This window comes from Mauremys mutica, chromosome 8, assembly GCF_020497125.1.
Source record: "Mauremys mutica isolate MM-2020 ecotype Southern chromosome 8, ASM2049712v1, whole genome shotgun sequence".
Classification (NCBI taxonomy): Eukaryota; Metazoa; Chordata; order Testudines; family Geoemydidae; genus Mauremys; species Mauremys mutica.
This window is the reverse complement of record NC_059079.1, coordinates 90,326,038-90,351,954: the sequence shown is the minus strand read 5'-3', so window position 1 is coordinate 90,351,954 and position 25,917 is coordinate 90,326,038. Positions and strand designations below refer to the sequence as shown.

The 25,917-nt window shown below is 40.4% G+C and overlaps 1 protein-coding gene across 2 annotated transcripts in view; it reads right to left on the bottom strand.

The window, feature by feature from the left end:
• UBTD2 (ubiquitin domain containing 2) overlaps nt 1-25,917 on the bottom strand; it is a 105,637-nt gene that overhangs the window by 40,857 nt on the left and 38,863 nt on the right. The window contains exons 1-2 of one of the 2 annotated variants that reach the window (XM_045028336.1): nt 14,393-14,439; nt 13,910-14,146 (exon numbers count right to left, since the gene is read on the bottom strand). In XM_045028336.1, the coding sequence (XP_044884271.1) occupies nt 13,910-14,084 (175 nt within the window). In that variant the 5' untranslated portion in view covers nt 14,085-14,146; nt 14,393-14,439. Of the gene's footprint in view, nt 1-13,909; nt 14,147-14,392; nt 14,440-25,917 lie in introns of those variants that run through there. The other variant, XM_045028335.1, reaches the window with a different exon arrangement.

The window sequence follows — 25,917 nt, the reverse complement described above, 5'->3', positions numbered from 1 at the left end:
ACAGCTTAACTGCATCTTTGTTTACTTACTATAATTACAAACACCTAAAATTAATTTAACTGTAAAATGAACAGAAGGTTTTGGTGTCCCCGCCCGTTTCCTTTGTACACTGTAGTCTATTTCACCATTTCCCCTGTATAGGCAATTTCCCTGGTTTGTGCAGGTCTTTCAGAGCAACAGGGAAGGGGGAAAATAATTAAAAAGAAAGAAAAATGGGATTGTAACGTCACAGCAATAGACACTGGGATTCCAGACCAAGTGTCTGATCACAAAATGCTTTAAAAAACTTACTCTGCTCAGTTTTAAAAGCTAAGTGACCTTTTTAAAAAGGGGCATGAGAAAAATATTTAGCAAAAATTCAAAGAAATTCAAAATTCCAACTGAAAATTAAAACAAAAACTGAAGGTTACCAGAAAGTGCTCAACTACCAGCTATTAACTCTTTGTTTAATCAGAAGCAAGAGGTGCTTCCACACTGCTTTTCTATAAGCTAATGCTGTAAACCTGCCTTTAGTGGAAAGCTTAGGAAATTTATTGCTCACGTAAAGGGCGCTTCCAGGAACTGATATATTATAACATGACGTACTTTCAGCCATGAAGAACTATTTTCTCCTTCACATTTAAATACTGAATGTCACCACCCTACAGTTCTAGCAAGAGGACGAGCAGAGATAAAGCAGTAAATCCTATGTGCTGAGGCTTTATGAACTTGACAATGCTATTAAATAACAGAAAAATGAAATGGTTAAAAAAATTCAAAACAAGAAATGAGACTTTAGAAATCACTTAACCTTTCACAGTACTCTCTCTATACCCTGTGCCCATACTAGCCTTTCCACAGAAGGACAGAAAGTGTGATAATTTAAGGGGTTATTACATTTTACATTAATCCACAGCAAAAAAAACCCACTGCAAATTAAAAGAAATATTCCCCTACTGTTAAAAGAAAGAAGAAAGTTTGCTACAGGCATTTCAAATTACCCTGCCAGCCCACAGATGTCTGCAGTCTAGGGTGTAAGGGGGTCTTTTTTGCTCTTAGTTCTAAAGACTAGAAAAGCTCTATTCACCAGTAATAAAAATAGTATTTTCAATAGTGTGTAACACACAGAAATCCTATGAGAATGTTAATTTTGGTGAAATCTCCCAAAGGGATGACAATTATTGCACCTGACCAGAACCAACACAGCCCAAACATTTCACTCATTTCTCAACTCAGGTTGTTTTTGTATGCGGAAGATAGCAGTTTTCTGAAGCAGACTGGAGAGACCAGAAGAACTCCTCTCACCCAGAATTTGTTTACTCTAGATCAAAAAATGAAGTGTGCCCTTTTGGCTGAAAGGAAAATAGAAAGTGAAATGATTACTATATTTTTGGCATGCTCTTATTTTTTATTGTCAAGCATTGAGATAGTGCTTTATATGTAAAATAAAATGAATGTAGCAAAAGCATATCAAAGCAATCAAAGTTTAAAAAGACAGCAGCAGAACTGTAATCTATGCAGCTGTCATTTTAGTTAAGTAGTCCAGGTACTGAATGCTATAAAAGGAGAGCTAGCAGTAGCAGTTATAAATGAAGGTGGGAAAAAAATCAAAATGTGTTACGTTAATATTAATGGAGCTTTAAATTTACTTGCTGAACATCTGAGCAACAAGGAACCTAATGAAACAACTTGATATGTCAAGGAACTTTTCTAAACTGTAATGTCAATTTTGAAAAGCATTCGATGTCAATGACCTGCTACTGTACAATCCTACACACAAGTTTCAGCAATGGAAAAAAGTTTAGGCTAAAATCACTCCTTCACATCTGCAGAATTTCCTAAAGCATTCTCTTTGGATCACCATGCTCATTGTGGCTAATCTTATTCCTTGTGAGACCTTTGGCAGTAATCTTGAATTATAAGATTAGTACACCACTATGAACTTCAAACAGTGCCAACTGTATTGTTCTCCTATCCCTGCCTTTGTTACTTTTACCAAGCATGATGGCTCTAAACCAATAGTCTAATACAGTTTTCCTTTTTAGATGTTTAATAATAAATAGGAAGCTAATTTGCCACAAATCTAGTTAAGTGGTGACTGTGTATAGATGTCACATCCCTTACAATGGATAGAGATTCCACAATCTTTTCTTTATAGTCCATAGGCCCACCACAAGGCTATTTTTGATAATGACATTGACAGAGATGACTTAATATCCAGAGTTCCCAAGAGTTTTCAGAATGCTGATGAAGTCTAAAATTAAGCACAGATAGATTTGCAGTCACTGTAAAATCATTCAATAGCATTTTGAAGTGAAACATATTAGAAACCATGACTGATGGTCAAGGGCCCACTGAAGATGCTTTTCAAATGCAGTTCTGTGTTTTAGGGCAGAGACAACATAATACATCATAGAAAGGCTGATTTTGCTGATGACTATTAATCTGGAATTCAAAAAGCGTGTGTGTCATTTGTAATGGAAGCTCTTTCATTGAACTAGTAAGGAAGGCAACGCCCTACATCCTTAGTCCAACAGCATCAGAGACCAAGCAATGGATATAACAGCTTTGAAAAAATAACTCTATTGCTTCATGTTTGCAGTGTTGTTCCCAGGATACTAGAGACACACACAAGGTGTGTGAGGCAGTATCTTTTATGGCGAAAGAGACAAGTTTTGAGCTTACACAGCTCTTCTTCAGGTCTGACAACACACCTGAAGAAGAGCTCTGTGTAAGCTCAAAACTTGTCTCTTTTGCCAGTAGAAGTTGATCAAATAAAAGATTACCTCACCCACCTTGTCTCCCTATTGCTTTATGATCAGAAATTTACAAAAGTAAAGTGAATTTTAAAAACGTAAAGTGACCCGGAAGAATTTAAAGCACCAACTCATTTCATAGCTTCAGATTCATCAAACCATTGGCTGAACAGCCAGAAATAGCAATGACACTGCAGTACTTCCCAAAATCAGTGTTCTGTTTCTGTTGCTTTAAAAGAAACGTGTGTTAACTGTTCATTATTAAAAGTCTCCAGTTTGCTGTGGGTACTTCCAGACTAACAATCACAGGTTATTGCCTGATTCAAAGACTAGCGTCAAGAGACCATCCAAAACCTCCTGAGGAAGACACTCTTCTCCACCTCTTTTCTTCTAGTCTGCTGGGTGGCTTTTTTAGGGATTAATGTTTTGGAAGTCAGGCAGTATTTGACTAACCAAAGGAAAATAATGATGGCCGCATATGGGCCCTTATACAGTGCTTATTTAGAATAGCACCCAAATACGAGCACTTAAATATGGCATCTTTATATTGCATCTAAACGCTATTGCCATCAGGAGGAATCTTAAGGCTCTTAAGAGGCAATGTGAGTTGTGCAAGTATCCCCATTTTACAGATAAGAAACCAAGGTGTACAGGGTTAAGAACTTTCCCAAGGTGATGTTAGAAGCCTGTGGCACAGCCAGTAATCGAACTCAGGTCTACTAATTCCCTGTCTTGTGCTTTAGCCACTAGACCATGCTTCAGCCCATCATTTTAAAAAAAAGCTGATTTCATTCTCAGATGCCTTGACAAAAAGAGGCCAATCTATTTATAATCTTAGAGTAGTTAATTTTAAATCTCTACTATGTGTCTGTGATGGGATAATAAAAGTAATTACTATATGCAAAAGGCACCGTCATGTGGAGCTGGTGGCACTTTGTAGCTAACTTTATATGTCCAGGCTAGAAAGCTGTCTGGGTCCTGGATCAATAAAAGCAATGAATGTTAGTTTCATCACTGGTTTCTACAACAACAAACTATTGTAATCCACTTAAAGAAAGTCACATGTGGCTTCTGGTAGTTTCATAGTACAGGGGAGGGCTCTTTCCACACTATTTTCTGTCAACTAAGTCAAGGCTGCATGGGTACACCAACAGCTATATTAATGAAAGGACATACTGTTTAGTCTGTCCAACGCTGCTCTGTTCCTTGGCTGTATGAGGATCAGAGAAATGATCTTTTTTGCCGTAGTGTGTTCAAGTGTTGCAGTAATGCAAACAAAAGGTGGAGTGCTTAAAGTACCAGAAGCAATAGCAAAATTTACAAAAGTTGGCTATAAAATAAACTAGATGAACTAGATATTAAATGGCATGTATTCTATGGAGTTGAGCTATTTCATAATGGGAAAACAAGCAACCTACAAACTGAATCTAAAAATTCAGAATCCTGCAATAATTTAAGGAAATACATGCACAGTGCTTCAGGTACTCCCAGATAGTCTGATGTTCACTAACAGGTTTGTCTTTCACAGATACTTGTGTGTGTTTGGTTCCAACTTATATGTAGTACCTCAGAGGGACATTGCCATCTTGAATCTTAGTCCATTAATAAAAAAAAAGGAGTTAAAGTAGTTTTAGGTATCACATTTGCCCTGGAGTAATTTCATTTCTGTCCTAATCCAAGCATCCTTCATTGCACTGTTGCTGTGTGAAAGACGCACAAAAAACAGGGAAAAGGGGAATTGACTATACATGGCAGATAGAAAAAGAACAAAGTGTGTTAAATGCACACACTAAACAAGCTTAAATAGAAAAAAACATTTTCATTTACTCTCAGTTTTACTCTCCTCCTCCTTACTTATAATAATAATAATAGGGAAACTTTTCTCCAAAAGTAATTTTTAAGTTGACAGTGTTCCTTTAAGACAATATCATCTAGTATTTCTTAAAGTGGATTGATTTAAAACCAGGGATGTAAATATCATTTTAAAAGTTAACCATTTAAACTATTAAAATTATATTGTTTAATTGGTTAACCAATTAAAGGGAGAGGGGCTGGGGCCAGCCTGCGGTGGCACAGTGGGGTTGCTCCCGCCGCTCCGGGGCTGGGGGTTAACGGTTAGAATGGGTTAACCGGTAAGACAAATGCTTACTGGTTAACTGTTTAATATTTTACATCCCTATTTAAACACTGATTTTAATCATGATTTAAATCAGGAAGCACAAAAGCTCGATTTAAATCAGATTTTAATCTTGTTTTGTATTTGTACTTTAGTCATTTTCCTAACAAAAAGTTGATCCAGTGGATATAGTGCTTAGATTATCAGAAAGCCTTTGACAAGGTACCTCACCAAAGTCTTTTAAGTATAATAAACAGTCACGGGATAAGAGGGGAAGTCCTCTCATGAATCAGTAACTGGGTAAAAGGCAGGAAACCAAGGGTAGGAATAAATAGTCACTTTTCAGAAAGGAGATAGGTAAATAGTGTTATCCCCCAGGAGTGTGTACTGGGACCAGTCCTATTCAACATATTCATAAGTTATCTGGAAAAAGGGGTAAACAGTGAGGTGGCAAAACTTGCAGATACAAAATTACTCAAGATAATTAAGTCCAAAGCAGACTGCAAAGAATTACAAAGGGATCTCACAGAACTGGGTGACTGGGCCACAAAATGGCAGATGAAATTCAATGTTGATAAATGCAAAGTAATTAACATTGGAAAACATAATCCCAACTATGCATACATAATGATGGGGTCTAAATTAGCTGTCACCACTCAAGAAAGATCTTGAAGTCAGATAGTTCTCTGAAAACATTTGCTCAATGTGCACTGGCAATCAAAATAGCTAACAGAATGTTAGGAACAGAGAACAAGACAGAAAATCTCATATTGCCTCTATATAAATCCATGGTAGGCCGACATCATGATATTGTGTGCAGATCTTGTCTCCCCATCTCAAAAAAAGACATACTGGAATTAGAAAATGTAGAGAGAAGGGCAACTAAAATGATTAGTATGGGGTATGGAACAGCTTCTGTATGAGGAAAGATTAAAAAGACTGGGACTTTCCAGCTTGGAAAAAGAGACAACTAAGGGAGGATATGATAGAGGTCTATAAAATCTTAACTGGTGTGGAGAAAGCTGCATTTCCTCTCCCTGCGATCTACTCTGGATCCAACTGCAGAACGTGAAGCAGTCATAAGTAAGAGCTGCAACAGGGATTTGAACTATGAACTACTCTTTTTCCCATTAACTGCTAACAAAATAGTATTGGACAGAACAGCTCTGGCAGGAGGTCCATCATAATTCCCAATGAGAAAAAACAGTTGAGCTTCTCATTTTATTTTCCATTAAAATCAACACTCAAATACCACTGAACGCGCACTCTTTAAGAGTATGCCTACACTGCAATTAGTCAGCCCTTGCTGGTCCATGCCAGCTGACCCAGGCTAATGGACTAGTTAATTGCGGGGTAGATGAGGCTCAGGCTGCAGTCCGAGCTCTGGGACCATCCCACCTTTCAGGGTCCTAGAGCCAGGGCTCCAACCTGAGCCTGAACAGCTCTACAATTCAACAGCCCTTTAAGTTAAGCCGTGGTCAGCTAGCACGGGCCAGCTAGGGGGCTTTGACTGTAGTGTAGACATATCCTAAGGGCTGTCTTTTCACCTATGGAGATGTATACTGTTTGGTCAGCTGTTCTATTTTACCTGTCATTCTCTCCCTTACTATATAAATATCTTTTCCATTTGCACTGTGCTGTTCCAAGTCAAAGAACTGTATTTGTTGCCATTCAGCCACTCCACCTCAATGGGGTTGTCAATAGGGTAGACTACAACATTGCCTGTGAAGTATCCAATATACATTAACAAGCACTTATGTAGCCCTTTTCAAGTACTCTAAAAACCATCAGTCAATCTGCATCTATATGAAACGTATGAGTCAATGGTCTCAGTATTACTGGAATTCAGTACATTCTGTAATGGAACTATTAGTCTGAGAAGCAATATAGTACTGAAAAAGCATGTAAACATCTTCAAGTTATATAAGGTACTAAAATGTCTTTTTCAAAGAGAAGCACATTGACTAAAGCAAAATGCATAACGGAAAATCAGTAGAGGGATACAGCACTTAGACATCTACATGGAAAGCTACTCTTTACTATAGTGAACCAGACCCAAAGGCAGAAAACACTACATAGTGGGAATTATGCCTAAATCAGGAGCAGGCTCCTTAGTTGTGTTTAGAATTTTTTCTAAATGTGCATAGACAAAGTTTCATTTCTTTCAAGCATCAGATTTTGTATTTCACTTTTCTGTTTATATGTTCACCCAGATTATCTGTGTCATGTTTTCTAGTGGAAGGGAAGGAAAATCCTTTACAAATGTCTACTAGATTTAGCTGGCTTACTTAACTAGATCTTTTTAAGGTCCATCAATATATTTAGCATTACCATCCCCATTTTTAGCGAACGTAACTGTTACCTACAGTACATGTGACAGTTATGCTTATGTACAAAAATATTGCAAGACTGCTTATTGAAAAATCGTGTTACTAACTAGTTGGTAGTAGTGGCTCTCAACCTTTCCAGACTACTGAATCCCTTTCAGAAGTCTGATTTGTCTTCGGTACCCCAAATGTCACTTCACTTAATAACTACTTGCTTACAAAATCAGACAAAAATACAAAAGTGTCACAGTGCACTATTAGTGAAAAACTGCCTATCATCTCATTTTTACCATATAATTATAAAATAAATCAATTGGAATATAAATATTGTACTTACATTTCCGTGTATAATATACAGAGCAATATAAACAAGTCATTGTCTGTATGAAATTTTAGTCAATTTGTACTGACTTCGCTAGTGCTTTTTACATAGCCTTTTGTAAAGCTAGGCAAATATCTAGATAAGTTGATGTACCCTGTGGAAGACTTCTGCATACCCCTGGATGACAACCCACTGTCTTAAGACACATCTGTTCCTAAACAGAAAGCTATTGGACTTAGCAATGAAGCCCTTTTAGGGCTGTTTGATGAAAGATAAAAACATCATGTGCAGTATACCAGAAACTTACAAAAAAATTCCCACACTACAGAAAACACCTAGCCACAAAGTTTAAGTAGTCCAGTTAATTGAGACGGATTTCAATTAATTTTTAATTAATTATATATATATATATATATATACATACACACACACACACACATATATATATACACATATACACATACACACATATATATATACACACACACACACACACACACACACACTCACTAAGTGTGCTGAAAACAGTTAAAGTAACATTGCAACATTTTAATAAACAAATTTAACACAGCCTTTATTTTTTTTTTGCATTTTCTTTTTGATTGCTAAGATGTATGTAAAAAGTGCTGTTCTTTAAATTCAAATAGCCATGTTAATATAATATTAAGGCCATACTGCTTTAAAGCGTTACAAAATGTTAATGTTATTCTATTTTTCTGAATTATAAATCCAAAACGGTATAGACTAAACTCCATTTTGTCATGTTGGCATTCCTGAGCAGTATCTTTTAATGTTTTGGTTTTTTGGGGCAAGACATGTGTGTGGGGAAATTACCAAGATTAAAGAATTCTTTAAATGTACTCAGACACTGTCTAAAATATAAACACAAACTTTATAAATTGACGATTACTGAATCCAAGGTTGTCTGCAGAAGCTGCTGGCTGGAGATGGTGACAGCATATGTGAGGTCAAGAGGCAGAGAAAGTGCAAAGGAAGGTGGAGTCTTGAGGAACCACGAGAGGGGCATGGAGCCATGCTCCCTGGTCTCAGAATGGGGTTGCAAGGTAGTAGACTGGCCAAGCATTGAACAGAACCAGAGGGCAAAAAAAAGATATGGAGACAGGGGCTCCATTTAAATAAACAAAGAAAGCAAAGTTAAAGATGGCTGGATGGTGTAAATCATATCAGGCAAGAGTGATGACAGATTACATGGCAGAAGCGGAGTGGCTGAATTCCATAATTGTGCATTTCCAGACTAATTTTGGAGGTTTTGTAGTTGATTTCTTGTAAGTAATGCACACTTTTTTAATGTTGTTTGGAATAGGGTAAGATTAAAATGTGATTCTCCTCCCTCCAAAGTCCAGCTAAGTTTGTGAACAACAGTTAGGTTACAGTGAGCCTATAAACAGAAAGCCTGTCTTTTAATAATTTATCGATGTCAGACACTCAGGTTCTTTGGCAATTGGCAGAGATATTAATTTCTAAAGTAAGTATCTTGCTTTGCAATGTAAAGGTCATTCGATCTAGCAAGCTTCCCAGCTGTCCAATGTACAGACTGAAACACCACACGGGAAGACACTTGGCATACCAGAAGACAACAGGGGAAAAAAAAACCAGCTTACTTGACTGGCTAATATTGACTATTCTCTCTGTACAAAGATCAAAAACATCTCACCTTGAAAACCTGACAAGGATTCTAAACATTCTGTAACTACAGGCTACCTGGAACTGAAAGTTAGCATGAAAATTAGGCATTATTTTGGGCAACAGTGGGCATGTGATGCAATTTTAATTCCTACATTTCAGAAATGTTCTGTGTACAATACTTCCAGTATGGGTCTCAGAAAACAGGCTTCAGTCTCCCTATGGCAGGCAGTATCCCAAAGGTATTACCCACTGAATGCCAGCATTAAACAATGCGTCTATGTATATATAAATGTGTGTACACCCTCCAACCATCTGTGTGCAAGGCACTAGGCTGCTACAGGTAACACTGAAGGGAGAATTTTCTATGGTTTATAATATTCCTCCTAAATTCCTAAGAATGTTCAAAGTAGTGCCATCTTAATTTCCCAAAGATTTTCAGGTTTTTCATCTTTTTTTGGCACTCAGTTAAACAGTTGGGATTTAAACCTTCCAACTCTGAATTCCCTCAATGACGTAGGTACAGATGCTTTGAAAGAGAATTCTGAAAAGAAAATTATTTCTTTTCCATTTGATCAACAAGTCAAAATTGCATATTGAACACGTGGGTTTCCGTAAAGAATGTGCACAGACACATATACAAACAAGCACATACACATCTGGATATCCACGCACAAGCCCTACTCCTCCCAGCAACCTGCTAAACCAGCATTTTTCAAAGTTTGGGTCGCAACCCACTACTGGGTTGCTCTGGTCAGCATCACCGACCAGGACATTAGAAGTCCCGTTGGTGGTGCTGCCCAGCTAAGGCAGGCTAGTGCCTACCTGTTCTGACACCACGCTGCGCCCCGGAAACGGGCGGCAGCAAGTCCGGCTCCTGGGTGGGCGGAGGGGGGCCCTCTGTGCGCTGCCCCTTTCCCGAGCACCGGCCAATGGGAACGGGGACACGTATGTGTGTGTGTCAGTGCCTGTGGGCGAGAGTCATGTGAAGCTGCTTGCACACCTCTGTCTAGGAGCTGGACCTGCTGCTGGCCGCTTCCGGGGTGCAATGCAGTCTGCGGTACCAGGACCGGCGGGATGCCTGCCTCTCCACCCCAGCTGCGCTGCTGACCAGGAGCTGCTGGAGGTAAGTCTGTGCCCCAACCCAGTGCCCCAATCTCCTGCTCAGCCCTGAGCCCCTCCCAAACCCAGAACCCCTTCCTGCATCCCAAACCCCCCATTCCCAGCCTCACCCGAGAACCTGCACCCCCTGCCCAGAGCCCTGACCTCCTCCTGCATCCCAACTTCCTGCCCCTCCCACATCCTGAACCCCTTATTCCTGGCCCCAGCCAGCAGCCCTCACCCCCACACTCCAGCCCTCGGCCCCATCCCTGAGCCCCTCCCAGACCCCTCATCTCCAGCTCCGTTGGCATTAACAATTTTCTTCCACTGGGTCCCCAGGAAAAAGGTTTGAAAACCATTGTGCTAAACCATCAGAATCCTTTCCCACACTTACTGGTCTTCCATCCTATCTTTAGGATGGCAAAGATCTAACAAGTCAGACAGTCTCTGAGTGTCTTGCTGTCACAAGTTTAATATTTCATCTGAATGTGACAATTCATCTGTACCCTTGTGCAAAATTTAAACTGAATGCATGATCTAATGCTGTCAAAATATCTCATAATCAGTGTTCTGTATAATCCAGTCATTGAATTTGACACAGAATCCACCTCTCACTGCAGAAATGTGCTCCGGGATTCAAGCTTTCATTTTCTAAAACAATTATATTTTGATCAATGATTTGTATTATGGTAGCACTCAGAAGCTTCAATCAGGATCAGAGCCGCATTGTGTTAGGCTCCACACACACATTTAGGCTACGTCTACACTACACAGCTTTTAGTGACATGGCTGTGTGGCTACAGCTGTGTTGCTAGAAGTTGTGCAGTGTAGCTGCTGTTTGTTGGCTCTCCTGCCAACCCAAAACTTCCACCACCACCGAGTGGTGTTTCCATTGTCGGCAGGAGAGCATTCTTGCTGACAATGAGCTGTTCACACTTCTGCTTGTCACAGCAAAACTTTTGTCTTTCGGGGTTGGGATGGGGTAGTTTAATTGCCAGTGTAGATATAGCCTAAGAGACAGTCCCTATCCTATAGAGCCTAAAATCCAATTAAAAAAAAAAAAAGACTTAACAAGTGAGTATCATAAATGCAAGGGAAGGAGAATGAAGGTAATAGAGAACAGAGGTTAAAATGATAAGAACACATAGTGAGAGGCAATCTATGGGACAATTTTATTATAAAAATTAAATAAATTTAGATACCAGTAAACCTACTCATCCTTTCGGTTGCAAAGAAAAACCTTCAAAATAGAAACTAAGTGAAAACCAATGCATTGTTGTATTCCAAAGTCTGCAAACACTCAAACAGCTTCTGAGATGTTAACTGGTCCCATTCATCTCAGCAGATGTTGACATTTCAACTGTTAATTATTTCAACTGATCATTCTGGCAGAAGTTTCCAGTGAATCCACAATCCCCTCAGTGACAAAAGCCCCAAATGTCCCCTCTTTGGTTGCCAAGATATCCATCTTCCTCTGTTATAATGTCTATAATGTAGTTTATATGTTGCAAATACAAAAATCCAGTAACATTAAAATTTAAGGGTCACTGTAAAATAATTCTATTTGATAGCAAAACAATACATGATATAGTTCAATAATATATCATTTCACGATTTAAATCAATGTTTGAATTTAACTGAAACTATTCTGCACTGACATGTAAAATCAAGGAAGCCTTGCGGCAGAATTTAGGATCACATTGGTGCGGAGTTCACAGGACCTTGCTTATGACAAAGGAACACAGAATGAAAAGCAAAAGTCTAGAGAGGCCTTTTGAGATATCAATCACTACCACATTAGGTAGTTCTGACTCCTTCCCACCATCCACACAAATCACTTATTCAAAACACTGCTCCTGTTGCGTATGAAAACTGTGGACAGTTGGGAACCATAACCACTTGGACTCAGTTGAAGCCTGCCTAGTGGAACTACTAAAGGTCTGTTTAGGGTTAAAATTACTTTTGCTGCAACAACATGCTCTGCAGAGAGGGCACTGGCAGACTACATGAGGACCATTGTACCAGGCAAGACATGGGAGTATTTTACCTGTCTCAGATTTGTTTGGCTTGGGATACCTGTTTGGGGGATCAAACTGTTTTTGTTGCTGTCTAATCAACAGGAGAACTTGGAGTCTCCTTTGTCCTGTATAGCACTGGGAGATTCTGAAAATGATTGCCTGTGGATTCTTCTAGCCACAGGTACTTTGAATTAAGGACAGCTATATTAATTCACATGGGATTTCAGTCAAAGCAAGAGGTTGTGCTTACAGAGAAAGCCCTTCTATTTGTTTGTTTTCAAGAGGATGTGTTAAAGGGACAGTCAGAACACTGGGGAGCACGTCACCTTCTAGTAAAAAAAAATGTCATCTCTCAACAACCTTGAAAGAATCCAACTGCTGAGAGTGAGTGAGAGAAAGTGAACACACTGACACAATGCAAATAGTAACACCTTCTTGAAGTGTTATTAGCTGCAGTGTATACAACAGGCTACAGCAAGAGACATTCCTAGAAGCCCCAAACGACAAAAGGCTAAAAAACTCCAAACGACAACATGAGAGCAGTTCAGTTTCACTAGGGGCCTTGAAGCCTAAAACAAAAAAGATTCAAGAAGCCAACTAGGTGTAAACATGATCACTCCCAAAAGCATCATCCCAGGTAGCCATTTTTCACTTCTGTCCCCTTGGGCAGCATTGTGAATTAACACTTCAGGCAAAACAAGGCCAGAATATGTACACTGCCCATCAAAATTCATCATTCCACTTTAAGCATGGGAGACTAAAAGTACAGCCTAACCAGGGCATGCAAGCTTTGAAGCCTGTGCTCCAGTTTGGGCCTATTCCCCATATTTCCTGAATCCTCAATCATCAGATACTTTAAATAAACTACAGCTCTGATTTCCTGAAAGTGGGTATTCAAACTCTACCTCTACTACCAACAATCCTTAGAAAAACTAGAACGGAACAAAATCCTACTAAACTTTAAAAAAAAAAATGAACATGAGAAGCAGTTTATTTCTTATGCTGAATGCTGTATGTAAGGAAAGAAGAGAACTTCACAAGAAGGAGATCAAAAGTCAAACTACAGATTGAGTAGAAGTGAAAACACATGAAATAGGCAAATCCGAGATTTCAAAGCAGTTTGCAAACACTACTAGGTGTTTTAGATGTTCTTTTTCCCCAGTGAAGAATCAATTAAAACATCATGAAATCTGTCGTATACAGTTATCCTATAGACCAGAAGACAAATATGATTGCCTAGAAGAGGTGGCTTTTAAAAGTACAATAAAGCTATACTGGAAATCACATGTGGATATTCTGAAGTAACCTCTTGAAACAGAGCGTGCCTTTGTATGTCATGCCCTTAGTGCAGGTGTTAATACACATTTTAAACAGCATACAACTGAGACTCAGCTAACTAGAAGGATCTATATGTTGTCAGCACCCTTTTGCATCCCAGCAAAATTCTGGTTTCTTCCAGCATCAATATGGTAAACAGAGAAAAAAATCACTTGATAACAACAGTCATATCAACAAACGAGGACTTCTAGGATATTGTGCATCTCATAAATGTATTCCCAGATGGTAAACTATACTCACAAACCTTCCATTCCCATTTACCCTGTTACTATTCTTGCTGAGGTTGTGTCCATCTCAGACAAACCTACCATGTGGTAGCGTTATGTTTGCACCATCAATGATTGCTTGTGCCAGTTCATGATCATTGCTCTCAAACGCATGTGCAGCAGCCTTGAGAGCATCCCAAATCTCCTTGCGGCCTTCAAAAGCTGGTGCTGTGTCCCAAAACTCATCTCTTTTACTGCGCAGCTGTCCATCTGTCATTGGGTAATCGCTTTTCCATTTTGGTTTCTCTTTTTTCAGGGGCTGATTACGACCTAAAGCAACTGTAGAAAAAGATACAAACACACATTACTAAAGTCAACCTGGTTATATTTTAGTTGTGAGCAGCTTCAGCTTTCTCTCCGGAAACTCTAGTCCACTGTAAGCTCTCCAAACCTGCACATATTCCCTACACTGCTCTATTTCCTTTTTCAAGGCTCTCTAGTCATTTAAAAGGTTCTCCCCCCACCCCCCAGCAGGTTTCACTGTTCAATTCTTTCAGGGGTTTCCCCTCCACTCTCCAATTATACCTGCTTCTCTAAATGTTTAAAGATTCCCTGGGTGTCCTTGAACTTCTCGCCAAGCTCCCCTGGTAACTGTCTCGTCACTCCTTATGCCATCTGCTCCAGCCTGCATGACTTATTCATAAAACAATAGAAATCTTTCAGCATGCTACAGCAGCTATACAGTGAGAGAAGCATATTAACTAGCAGCATCCTACTGTCACAAAGGCAATACTACATCAGGATCTTTCTTTTCCTTTCTGCCAGCAAGGAGTTCTGCACAAATTATGCTCCACTACTAAATGTAAGAGTTTTATAAAACAAAGTATTTTTTTATTGTCCTCTTTGTACATCTTACTTCCCTTTTTGTATTTATTCAGCTTTTTAAGTATTCATGACTCCAAGGCTAAAATCTTAGAGCAGACACAGAAATCTCTAAAGAACATATTGTAACTTTACAAGCTTTCCCATAGTGGATACTTCATTTACATGAAATATTTGAGGATTTGCTTGACTTTAATTATAGCAATATTTGTTTAATGGAGAGACTGCTAAAAATGAACTATAAAGGTTTCTTGACATAATATTAGGCCTACTTGTTCAGTTTTTAAGCATTGTGAAGAACCACCCAATATGTAAGCATGTGCTGGTGACCACAGAAATTATCACTTTGGGTTTGTTGGCAATTGGCCCAGCAGAATCATCGTTAAGATAACATTAAAGAACCCTGTTTATTTTGGAAGCCTAAAAGTTTCCCTCTCTTCCTAGGCACTCAGATACCACAATGATTCATGGAATCATAGGACTGGAAGGGACCTCGAGAGGTCATCTAGTCCAGTCCCCTGCACTCATGGCAGGACTATTATCTAGACCGGTGGTTTTCAAACTTTTTTTTCTGGCGACCCTGTTGAAGAAAACTGTTGATGCCCGCGACCCAACGGAGCCATGAATGAGGGATTTGGGGTGTGAGAGGGGCTCAGGGCTGGGGCACAGGTTTCAGGTGCAGGGGTGAGGCCGGGAAGGAGGGATTCAGGGTGTGGGAGGGGGTTGGTGTGCGGGCTTACCTCAGGTGGCTCCCAGTCAGCGGCACAGCGAGGGTGCTAAGGCAGGCTTCCTGACTGTCCTGGCACCGCGGACCGCACTGTGCCCCGGAAACGGCCAGCAGCAGGTCTGGCTCCGAGGCGGAGGCGCACAAGCTCCAGAGCTCAGGGCCGGGGCAGAGCGTGGAGCCCAGTGCTCCCCACCCCCACACCCTCCTCCTGGCACCGGACGTGCTGCTGGCTGCTTCCGGGGTGCAGCACGGTGTCAGAACAGGTAACCACTAGCCTGCCTTAACCAGGCAGCACTGCTGACCGGACTTTTAATGGCCTAGTCGGTGGGGCTGACCAGAGCCTCCACGTCCCAGTGCCTTACATTCCACAACCTAGTACTGGGTTACAACCTGCAGTTTGAAAACCACTGATCTAGACCATCCCCGACAGGTGTTTGTCTAACCTGCTCTTCCACAACCTCCCTAGGCAATTTATTTCAGTGCTTAACCACCCTGACAGAAAGGTTTTCCTGATGTCCAACCTAACCCTTCCTTGCTGCAATTTAAGCCCATTGCTTCTTGTCCTATCCTCAGAGGTCAAGAACAATCTCTCTCCCTCCTCCTTGTAACAACCTTTTATTTACTTAAAAACTGTATGTCCCCTCTCAGTCTTCTCTTTTCCAGACTAAACAAACCCAATTTTTTCAATCTTCCCTCATAAGTCATGTTTTTAGACCTTGAATCATTTTTGTTGCTCTTCTCTGGACTTTCTCCAATTTGTCCACATCTTTCCTGAAATGTGGCATCCAGAATTTGACACAATACTCCAGCTGAGGCCTAATCAGCGCGGAGTAGAGCAGAAGAATTACTTCTCATGTCTTTCTTACAATACTCCTGTTAATACATCTCAGAATGATGTTCAGTTTTTTTTTGAAATAGTGTCACACTGTTGACTCATATTTAGCTTGTGCTCCACTATGACCCCCAGATCCCTTTCCACAGTACTCCTTCCTAGGCAGTCATTCCCCATTTTGTATGTGATTGTTCCTTCTTAAGTGGAGTACTCTGCATTTGACCTTATTGAATTTCATCCTATTTACTTCAGGCAATTTCTCCAGTTTGTCCAGATCATTCTGAATTATAATCCTATCTTCCAAAGCACTTGCAACCCCTCCCATCTTGGTATCATCCCAGGGCCGGCTCCAGACACCAGCTAAGCAAGCAGGTGCTTGGGGCGGCCACTCCGGAGCGGGGCGGCAATTCGGCGGAGGGTCCCTCACTCCCGCTCGAAGCAAAGAACTTCCTGCTGAATTGCCGCAGATTACAATCGCGGCTTTTGGGGGGGGGAGGGGGGGGGGAGAGGAGGCTGCTTGGGGTGGCAAAACTCCTGGAGCCGGCCCTGTATCATCCACAAACTTTGTAAGTGTATACTCTATGCCTTCATCTAAATCAATGATGAAGATATTGAACAGAACTTATCCCTGCGGGACCCCACTCGTTACGCCAGTCCAGCATGACTGTAAACCACTGATAACTACTCTCTGGGAAAAGTTTTCCAACCAGTTATGCACCCACCTTATTGTAGTTTCATCTAGGTTGCATTTCCCTAGTTTGTTTATGAGAAGGTCATATGAGACAGTATCAAGAGGTTTACTAAAGTCAAGATATACCATGTCTACCGCTTCCCCCTATCCACAAGGCTTGTTACCATGTCAGAGAAAGCTATCAGGTTAGTTTGACACAATTTGTTCTTGACAAATCCATGCTGATTGTTACTTATCACCTTACTATCTTCTAGGTGTTTGCAAATTGATTATTTGATCCATTATCTTTCCGGGTACTGAAGTTAAGCTAACTGGTCTGTAATTCCCCGGGTTGTCCTTATTTCCCTTTTTATAGACTGGCACTATATTTACCCTTTTCCAGTATTCTGGAATCTCTCCCATCTTCCCTGACTTTTCAAGATAATCTCTAATGGCTCAGCTATCTCCTCAGTCAGCTCCTTGAGTATTTATTGGGACTACACAAATCCTTAGGACTAACTGGGGTTTTTCTAAATATTTCATAAAATATATTAAAATTTTGGGACAGCCCAAAAGTTGTTTTGGGACTTTTGCCTTGTGTACAAACTGCACTTGTACTGATCTTGGATTGATTTTTTTTTTTTGGTAAAACATCTTCTGAACAGTAGAGGGCAGGGGCATGATGGAAACAATCTCATGGGGGGGGAGGGGGGGAGCCTGTCTCTATCAGCAAAAGTTTAATGCAAAAAGTGGTATTTGAATCCATCACTGGCAGTAGCAGCCTTGTCAAAATGGGTCATTTCCCCTGACAGCAGTATGGGAAAGCAATGAAAAACAATGAGAACGCCTACCCTGGTCAAATACCACAAGACTGAGTATGTTGTTCAGTGTTTACATGGGAAACAAATGTCCTTCAGCCAAATGTAAGGATGTTTGTGGTTGAAACTAAATATTCTAGATGTGGGGCACAGACATATGATGGGTGAGGAATGCTGTATGCTTGTCTCTTCTAAGCAGTATTCTACACAAGTCTGTCAGTCAATCTAGGAGACCAGCACATATAATGGTGGGAAGATTCCCTTGACATGTTCTTAGGCCTGGTCTACACTGGGGGAAATCGATTTAAGATATGCAACTTCAGCTACGAGAATAGCGTCGCTGAAGTCGACGCATCTTAGATTGACTGACTTTGCATCCTCACAGCGCAGGATCAATGGCTGCCGCTCCCCCGTCAACTCTGCTTCCGCCTCTCGCCCTAGTGGAGTTCCGGAGTCGACGGAGAGCACATTCGGGGATCGATGTATTGCGTCTAGACGAGACGCAATACATTGATCCCCGATAGATCGATCACTACTTGCCGATCCGGCGGGTAGTGTAGACATACCCTTAGTGAAGTAGCCTTTACATTTCCAGTACTGTGGAAGAATCACAAACATCACTGTCTGGTTAGGGAGGCAGTAAAAGACCTAATCTGTCACCCCACCTCTCCATTACAGAAGCCAAATTGCTTCTGATCAAAATAAGACTCTGCAGCTGCTGTGCCACTGAGGTCCAGGGAATACAGTTTCTGTTTAAGAGAGCTGCTAATTATTAGTCTTTAAAAATCTCAAAGCACTGATGGATCAAGAGAAATGTTTATATTTAGTGTTCTACAAATCTACATTTACAAGGGGCGAGGTAAGCGACATTCCCTTCTTCCCATACTCTGCTCATTTTGGCAAAGATTATGGCATAAGCAAAACAAAAACCCATGTTCCTCTCAACTTTATTCCACGTTTTAGATCTGCAATTTAAATCAAAATATTCGCCATAACTCCTCCCCTTCACACCCCCCCCCCTACAATTAGCTACAACAAAGACAATTTTAACAGGGTACCCACTAAGCTTCTACTGTAGTGCAAAGAACAGGAACAATTAATGTACCAGATTATGAAAGATTAGGAAAAACATGAAATAATCTGACTCCCAATAGAATTAAATCAGAACTTTCCCTAAAGCTTCAAACAAACTGAACATCTTAGTTTCTGGTATCAGTTATATTTTCAAAGAGTGGCTGTTTTATTCCAGGCATGTCCCTTCCTTCCTTAATTCCCGCCACCACAGATATTTCTCTCTCACTCTTGACCAGTGAAAGCTAGATGCTACTTTTAAAACCAAAAACACATGAAAATGGAATGTGCCTTCCACTGCTGGTAGAAGGCAGCAGCATAAACATGAATTATCTTCCTTTATAAAAAAAGGAGTGTTTAAATGGCTTTAGAAGATCAAATAGGATTATTTAGGAAGCCCAATTTATTCATTGTCTGTACTGGCACTGCAGAAAGAATTCTATATCCACACACATTCTTTAAAGAATGAAGAAATACACTCAAGGTTACTGGTAGTACAGTTATATAGTTTGACTTTACACAGCCAATATAATACCTCTTTTAAACATGAATTCAAAGTGGCATTCATGTCTTAGGATCTGAGAATGTTAATTCATTAAAATGAGATATTCACATGAATTTCAGACAACAAGGTGACATTTCATAATACATGTAGGTACAGCAAATGTTGTTCAGATTAAAAAAAAATCAGGAGAAATGTTTGAGTTGTAATTAAGTCAGATAACAATAAAACCAATGAACAACAAGAATGAAACCGCCAGAAAGCCAAAGTAGGTCAGCACACAGGCGATGTTGTCATTGCAAAACTGATATTCTTTCAGAAGTTTAATTAACCATATACATTTATTGCTTTTAGTTAACATGGGACTAGTGCCATTTGCTTTAAAAGTGCTGACTATCTACCAGATTTTAGAACAGCAAATGTAACTGTTTACAAAACAGACACTGAGTTTGCTGGCAAAGCCCAGATATTCATGTTCCAAGTCTTTGTTGAGCACATGCAGCTAAAACTAACTGTGGCTCAGTATGGAACAATGGTGACACATGCAGTTCAGACCAAATGGATGTGGGTGTTAGTTAGGCAGCAGATTCTGAAATGCTAAAAACAAGCTTGTTAAAACTTAAATTGTTTCCTGAAAAGTGGTTTGCAGACAACGTATGAAAATGCATCTCACCAGATAAACGTAAAAGACCAACGAAACGTGTCATTTTTAAACAAATGGTCACCGCATCAGATTCTAAATGGAATCTTACCTCTGGCAAGGAAAAGGCAGTTTGGGTCAATGGATATTTGCTTTAACATTAGCTAGCCTAATCTTTGTTTGCATATAAACCCAACGAATGCTAATTGATCCCACAGGATCTTCTCCCTCCTCCCCCAAACATTAATTATGAAAGTGAGTTAGAGGCACTTCCTGCAACTCTTTAACAGTGCTTTTTCTGCAAATACTGAGTCCTTTCTGCAAACAATCCAACAGTGTATTACAGCACTGGAATAGGCAATCTATTCGCCACTCCTATGCTCACTTCAGTTCCCCTCCCCACACTTTCCTTGGCCCCAAAACTGGTCTGCACTAGATGAGGACGACAGCATGGACGATCTGTTCTTTCTGCCTATTGTTACTGCCATTCTAGAACAATTTTTGTCCTGACAAGATAGCCCAATCCTTCCTATGTGGGCAGAACAGTCATGATATAGCTAGACACAAAGCGGTGAAGATCTTTTATTAGACCAACTTCTGTTGGCAGAAGAGACAGACACAAGCTTTTGAGCTACACAGAGCTCACTGGTCTTGGTCTCTTCCACCAGTAGAAGCTGGTTTAATAAAAGATTCTCTCACCCACTCTTGTCTCATATATCCTAGGACCCATACAGCTACCACAACACAGTAAACAACATGATCTAACCAGTGATTATTATTTTCACAGTTTATTTCATTTTTATGTTGAAGTTAGGTCTGATTAAAGATGTCAAACAGGGAGACTGAAGTCTAGCAGTAGACGTGACTGGGTTTCAATATATCGAACAGATTGTCTATTTCTGCGTCTTACTTTAAAAAGTTTGTCCATCCCTAACATAAGTTCAGAGTGAAGAGGTCAATGTCAAATTTACAAGTATTGGTGAAGATACAGGCTGCTGCACAAAGACATTTATAAAGTCAACGTATTATTTGTATAGCACTGCAGTTTCAAGGATGAAGGATCCTCTTCCCCCGGCTAGCAGGTACCTCTCCCTCTCCCCCAGAGACCCCTTGTCACAGAAGCCTTCTTTCAGTGGAGGCTGACCAGATGGGACTCCTCTTCAGCCCTCTCAATGCTGTTCCTAGAACGGTGCAAGGAGTCACTGCAAACACATGAAAAGTGTTCCTTACCCTCCAGGGATTAGCCTATTCTCTCTTCCGTAATTCCATTTCAAGACGCACCCCTCCCACAAGAATCAAACCCAGGTTTCATGTTGCAATTAGGGCATGAATCACAGGGCGCCTGAGAACCACCCCCCACCACTCTCAGACATTCTGCACACACAATTATTAAAACCACTAAAGTCTCATTTAGGACATTTTCCTAATAGAACATCCATCAAAACTTATTGTCTTTTCTAGCTAATTACCAGGAGTGCTGTGAATTTCCCAGGTTCAGAAAACAGCATGAGGTGAAAAACAGCAAGACAGACACTGGGGAATCTAGAATGCTGACTAGTGGGGGGTGCAAATAAAGATTTATAGTAGGTACATCTGACAACTGCAGATGTGAAATGTTAATCTCTTCCTCCAAGTCTTCTGACTAAAAACTCATACAACTACTATAATATTCTTTTCCACATCTGCATGCACACACACAAAACCAAAAACATGAATCCTTCTCAACAAAAAATTGTTTTTCAAGTACAAATATTAAACCTTTGGACACAAAGAAAATGATCTCCCATCATGAATACATTAAAAGCATATGCATCAGACAAACAATCCCAGAAGTAGGATTCACCACCACAGAACGAATCTGTGGTCCATCTATTTTGCTTTATATTTTGGACAGTGGCGGAGCCTTCAGAAGACTGCAACTGCTTCACTAAATCTTTGCTTCTGGCAAGTTATGGAATCTTATTTTTCAGGAGGACAAACTGTTTCCAGCCCTCTGAAGACTATCATGAAGTTTTTTTCCTCACAGTCATCAATTTGACTTATTCAGTGTAGCTCTCTGCACTATCAACTTTGGATTTTTTCATAAATCCATCCAGACTAAAGCCCAAAATAGTCACCTGTTTCTTAAGTGAATTTCACAAATTATATGAGTAAAGTGGTTTCATTTTATTAGGATCATGCTTGCTAAGTCAATTTCAATGTGATCTAGTAATTTTCCTACTGTGAGACCAGATAAGGGGAAGCAACTGATTAATCTTGACCAAAAAAGGCTCATTATTATCAATGACAGAAATTCAACTCAAACTTCCAACTTTACTTATAGAGCACCAGAGTTGTGAGACACCTTACAATCAAATAAGATATGTCTCTGCCCCAAGAATTTACTGTTCAATCAAATCATGAACAGACTACTGAAGAAAAGAGGAGCAATTATTCAGTGAAGGGACAGCCATAAGATGTATGCAAAAATATATTGATTTTCATCATTAGAAGCAGCACAGGTAGCAGACCCTTAGTTAAGGGCTGCCCAACACATTCCATATCACCACCCCATTTTCAATTGCTTATAATTTTGCCAAATTTTAACCAGCTGGGCTCAAATTTTCCATGCTCAGTGTCTGCCTCAGGCTGATTTTTTCCTGAATATTTCAGCAGAAACAGTTTGGTCATTTCTTAGAATGAGGTTAGGGAAAAACACTTTTTCCCCACATTAAAATATTCTTAAAATTGTTCACTGAGAAGCTCTAGTCTAGTGACTCCTTTCTTTGCAACAGGAACTTGAAATTTGATAAGGGGGGTGGCTGCCCTGGTGTCACATGCCTTTTGCTGTTCTCCTAAAAAAAAAAAAACCACCACCCATTTTTTCCATGTTGCTTTTTTAAAAACCTAGAAAATTACAAACAAAACCCACATTAAAAGAGCATGAAGGTTTCAAAGTCAAACACTTAACAGTTAGGAAATGCCAGAAGTAAGGTTGACTGGACAACTATAGTCTGGGGCCCTTGTGTGCACGAATTAGGATAGTCTCTAATTATTTGAGGACACTAATTTTTTCAATAAGACCTTTTCCTTTGTCCTGTACACTGACTGAACAATCCTCACTGAATGGATAGCTATTCAATATATCTTGATCCTCAACAGTATGTCGCTGTGCTATTTACTTCACATCATCAGACCCTATACTGAATAGAAGTTGATAATTTTTTCCTGGGTTTTTCTGTGAAGCTCAGACAGTAGTATCTTAGTTCTTTACAAATATTAATGAATTTATCTTCACACCACCTCCATGAGGTAATAAAAAAGGTAATAATTGGAGATATACCAATCTCCTAGAGCTGGAAGGGACCTTGAAAGGTCATTGAGTCCAGCCCCCTGCCTTCACTAGCAGGACCCATTTTTGCCCCAGATTCCTAAGTGGCCCCTTCAAGGATTGAACTCACAACCCTGGGTTTAGCAGGCCAATGCTCAAACCACTGAGCTATCCCTCAACCCCCAGCTGTACTATCCCTATTTTATACCTGGGGAATAGAGGCACAGAGATTAAAGCCAAAATTGACAAATATTTTGGATGCCCAATCTGAGAAGTGCATGACCCAATTTTTCACATAGTACTTGGCATTTTATTACGGTTACCCGATAACATCTGTGGAAAAAATGGGACAGAGAGTGGGGGGTAATAGGTGCCTATATGGGAAAAAGTCCCCCAAAACGGGACTGTCTCTTTAAAAACAAGACATCTGGTCACCCTACATTTTTTATTGCACATTACAGGTTCAAAGCAAATCTCCCACTGACCTCACTTGTAGTTGAGAGCGCTCAGCAATGCTACAAATCACACTGCAGAGGTCTTGAGCTGGGTATCCAGAAAATGAGGAACATGAATGAATTTTTTGATTTTGGTGACTTGCCCAGAATCATATAAAAACTCTGTGACGGAGGCAGGGATAGAATCAGTTCCCAGGGTGGCATTCAACTACCTATGAGACCATCCTTTTCCTTCCTGCAGTCCCCTGCTCATTCACTATACCCCTTCCAACTTCTGGAACAACTTAGGCAGAGGTCATACAAACAAATTCATTCAATACCCAATGCTATTCACTCCCTGAGTACCATGCATCCTGTGCACAGAATTAAATAAAAATCCTGGCATTTTGTAACTTCAGTGCTTCACTTCACAAAGTCAAAATTATTTTATGTTTTTCCCCACTGGGTGCAATATATACTTCAAAGAACATCAATGGAGGCTTCATAGAAGCAGTATGTTAAGGCAGGATATGTATGAAAAGGTGGTTGGAGGGTGTGGGGGGGAAGGTAACAGGGACAAACGGTTACAATTGTTGGGAGAGGGCAGGGGTTTGAAGCAGCATTTTGGATGGACTGGTGGGGAGAAGCAGGAAAACCCCAACAGATGAACATTACAGTTGTTAAGATAGAAGATGACCAAGAAACACAAAGTTATAAGCAACTGAAATGAGAAGGAGGAGGGACAGATTTTAATCAGTGTTCTAGAGGAAGGGACAAGATCCAGTGACTGTCTGGCTCTACAGAAGAGAGTGGAATACATTTGTAAAGCTGGATTTCATGGCAGGGAAACCTGACCTTGATAGCAATGGAGAATGGAGCTAGTGGAGAGGGTTTGGCAGAGAAAACTAAGTTCAGTTGCTTAAACTGTACACACCCAAGTATAACTGGTGAAATCATCACTGCACCCTCTCTGGGAATAAGTTGGTTGAAAGACAGAAGAGAATATTAGCTTCAAGAAGAGATAGGTCAGAACAGGCTAACTTTGCATTAAATACAAATTTGAAACAATTATGAATATAAATAATGATCAAGAATGTTATTTGAACACAAAATTCTCTTGCTGTTAAACTGGAGGAGCAATTACCAACTCAAAGTCCTTTTAGAAAATTGAATTTATTATTCCCAAATTTCAACAAGAAATAATCTCAAAGAATTTTTTTTTGCCACTGAATAGAGTTAGAATAAAGACAGACTTATTTTAGAAAGTATTTGTGCCCCATTTTTCCCTTACATATTTTGTAAAATTTGATATATTATCTGGGCTACTATTAATCCTGCCCATTTTCTCATATCATCCTCAGTTTTAATACTACTACTAAATGAATTACACCACTGTGGTTGAAAAAAACACTAAGATTCACTATAGAAATTTGGTTAACAAGAATAAAAGAATTGAGAAATGCAAAGATTTCACCCCCTACATTATAGGGTGACCAGGCTAGCAGGCTCCCTGCTAGCCTCCGCACCACGCGGCTCCTGGGAAGCAGCTGGCATGTCCCCCTTCTGGCTCCCATGCCTAAGGGAGGAGGGGGGAACCTATGGCCTGTGGGCTATTTCTGTGGTTAATTTCATCCAGCCACAAGAGCCAGCTCACCCCGCTGCACGAGTAAGCCCTGAGCCTCCACGCCCCCACCCATGAGGCTGGAACCATGAGTGCCTGCTGTGGGTCTATGGCCCATAACAGAAAAAAGGTTCCCCACCCCAGAGCCCGCACCCCCAGCCAGAGCCCTCACATCCTCCCATATCCCAGCCCCCTGAGCCAGCCCGGTGAAAATGAGCGAGTGAGGGTGAGGAGAGTGAGTGACGGGGGGCGAGGCGGGGGATGGAGCAAGCAACAGAGGGAGGGGGGAAAGAGCGAGCAGGGGCGGAGTCTCAGAGAAGGGGTGGGGCATGGGCGGGGCCTCTGAGGGGTGGGGTAAGGGTGTTTGGTTTTGTGTGAGTAGAAAATTGGCAACCCTATGACATTAGGTCAACAGCTTAATTACTTGAGGGGATAATACACAGAGAAAGATCTCACAGAAGTGGAGAACTGGCTGAATACCTCAGCTGTTCATTTATTCTAACATTAGTTGCCTTTTTTTTTTTTTTTTTTTTAAAAAGGACTGAATTGTTGTAAACAACTACACTGTTTAGGGTGGAAGATGTAAACTGGACACCACTGAAA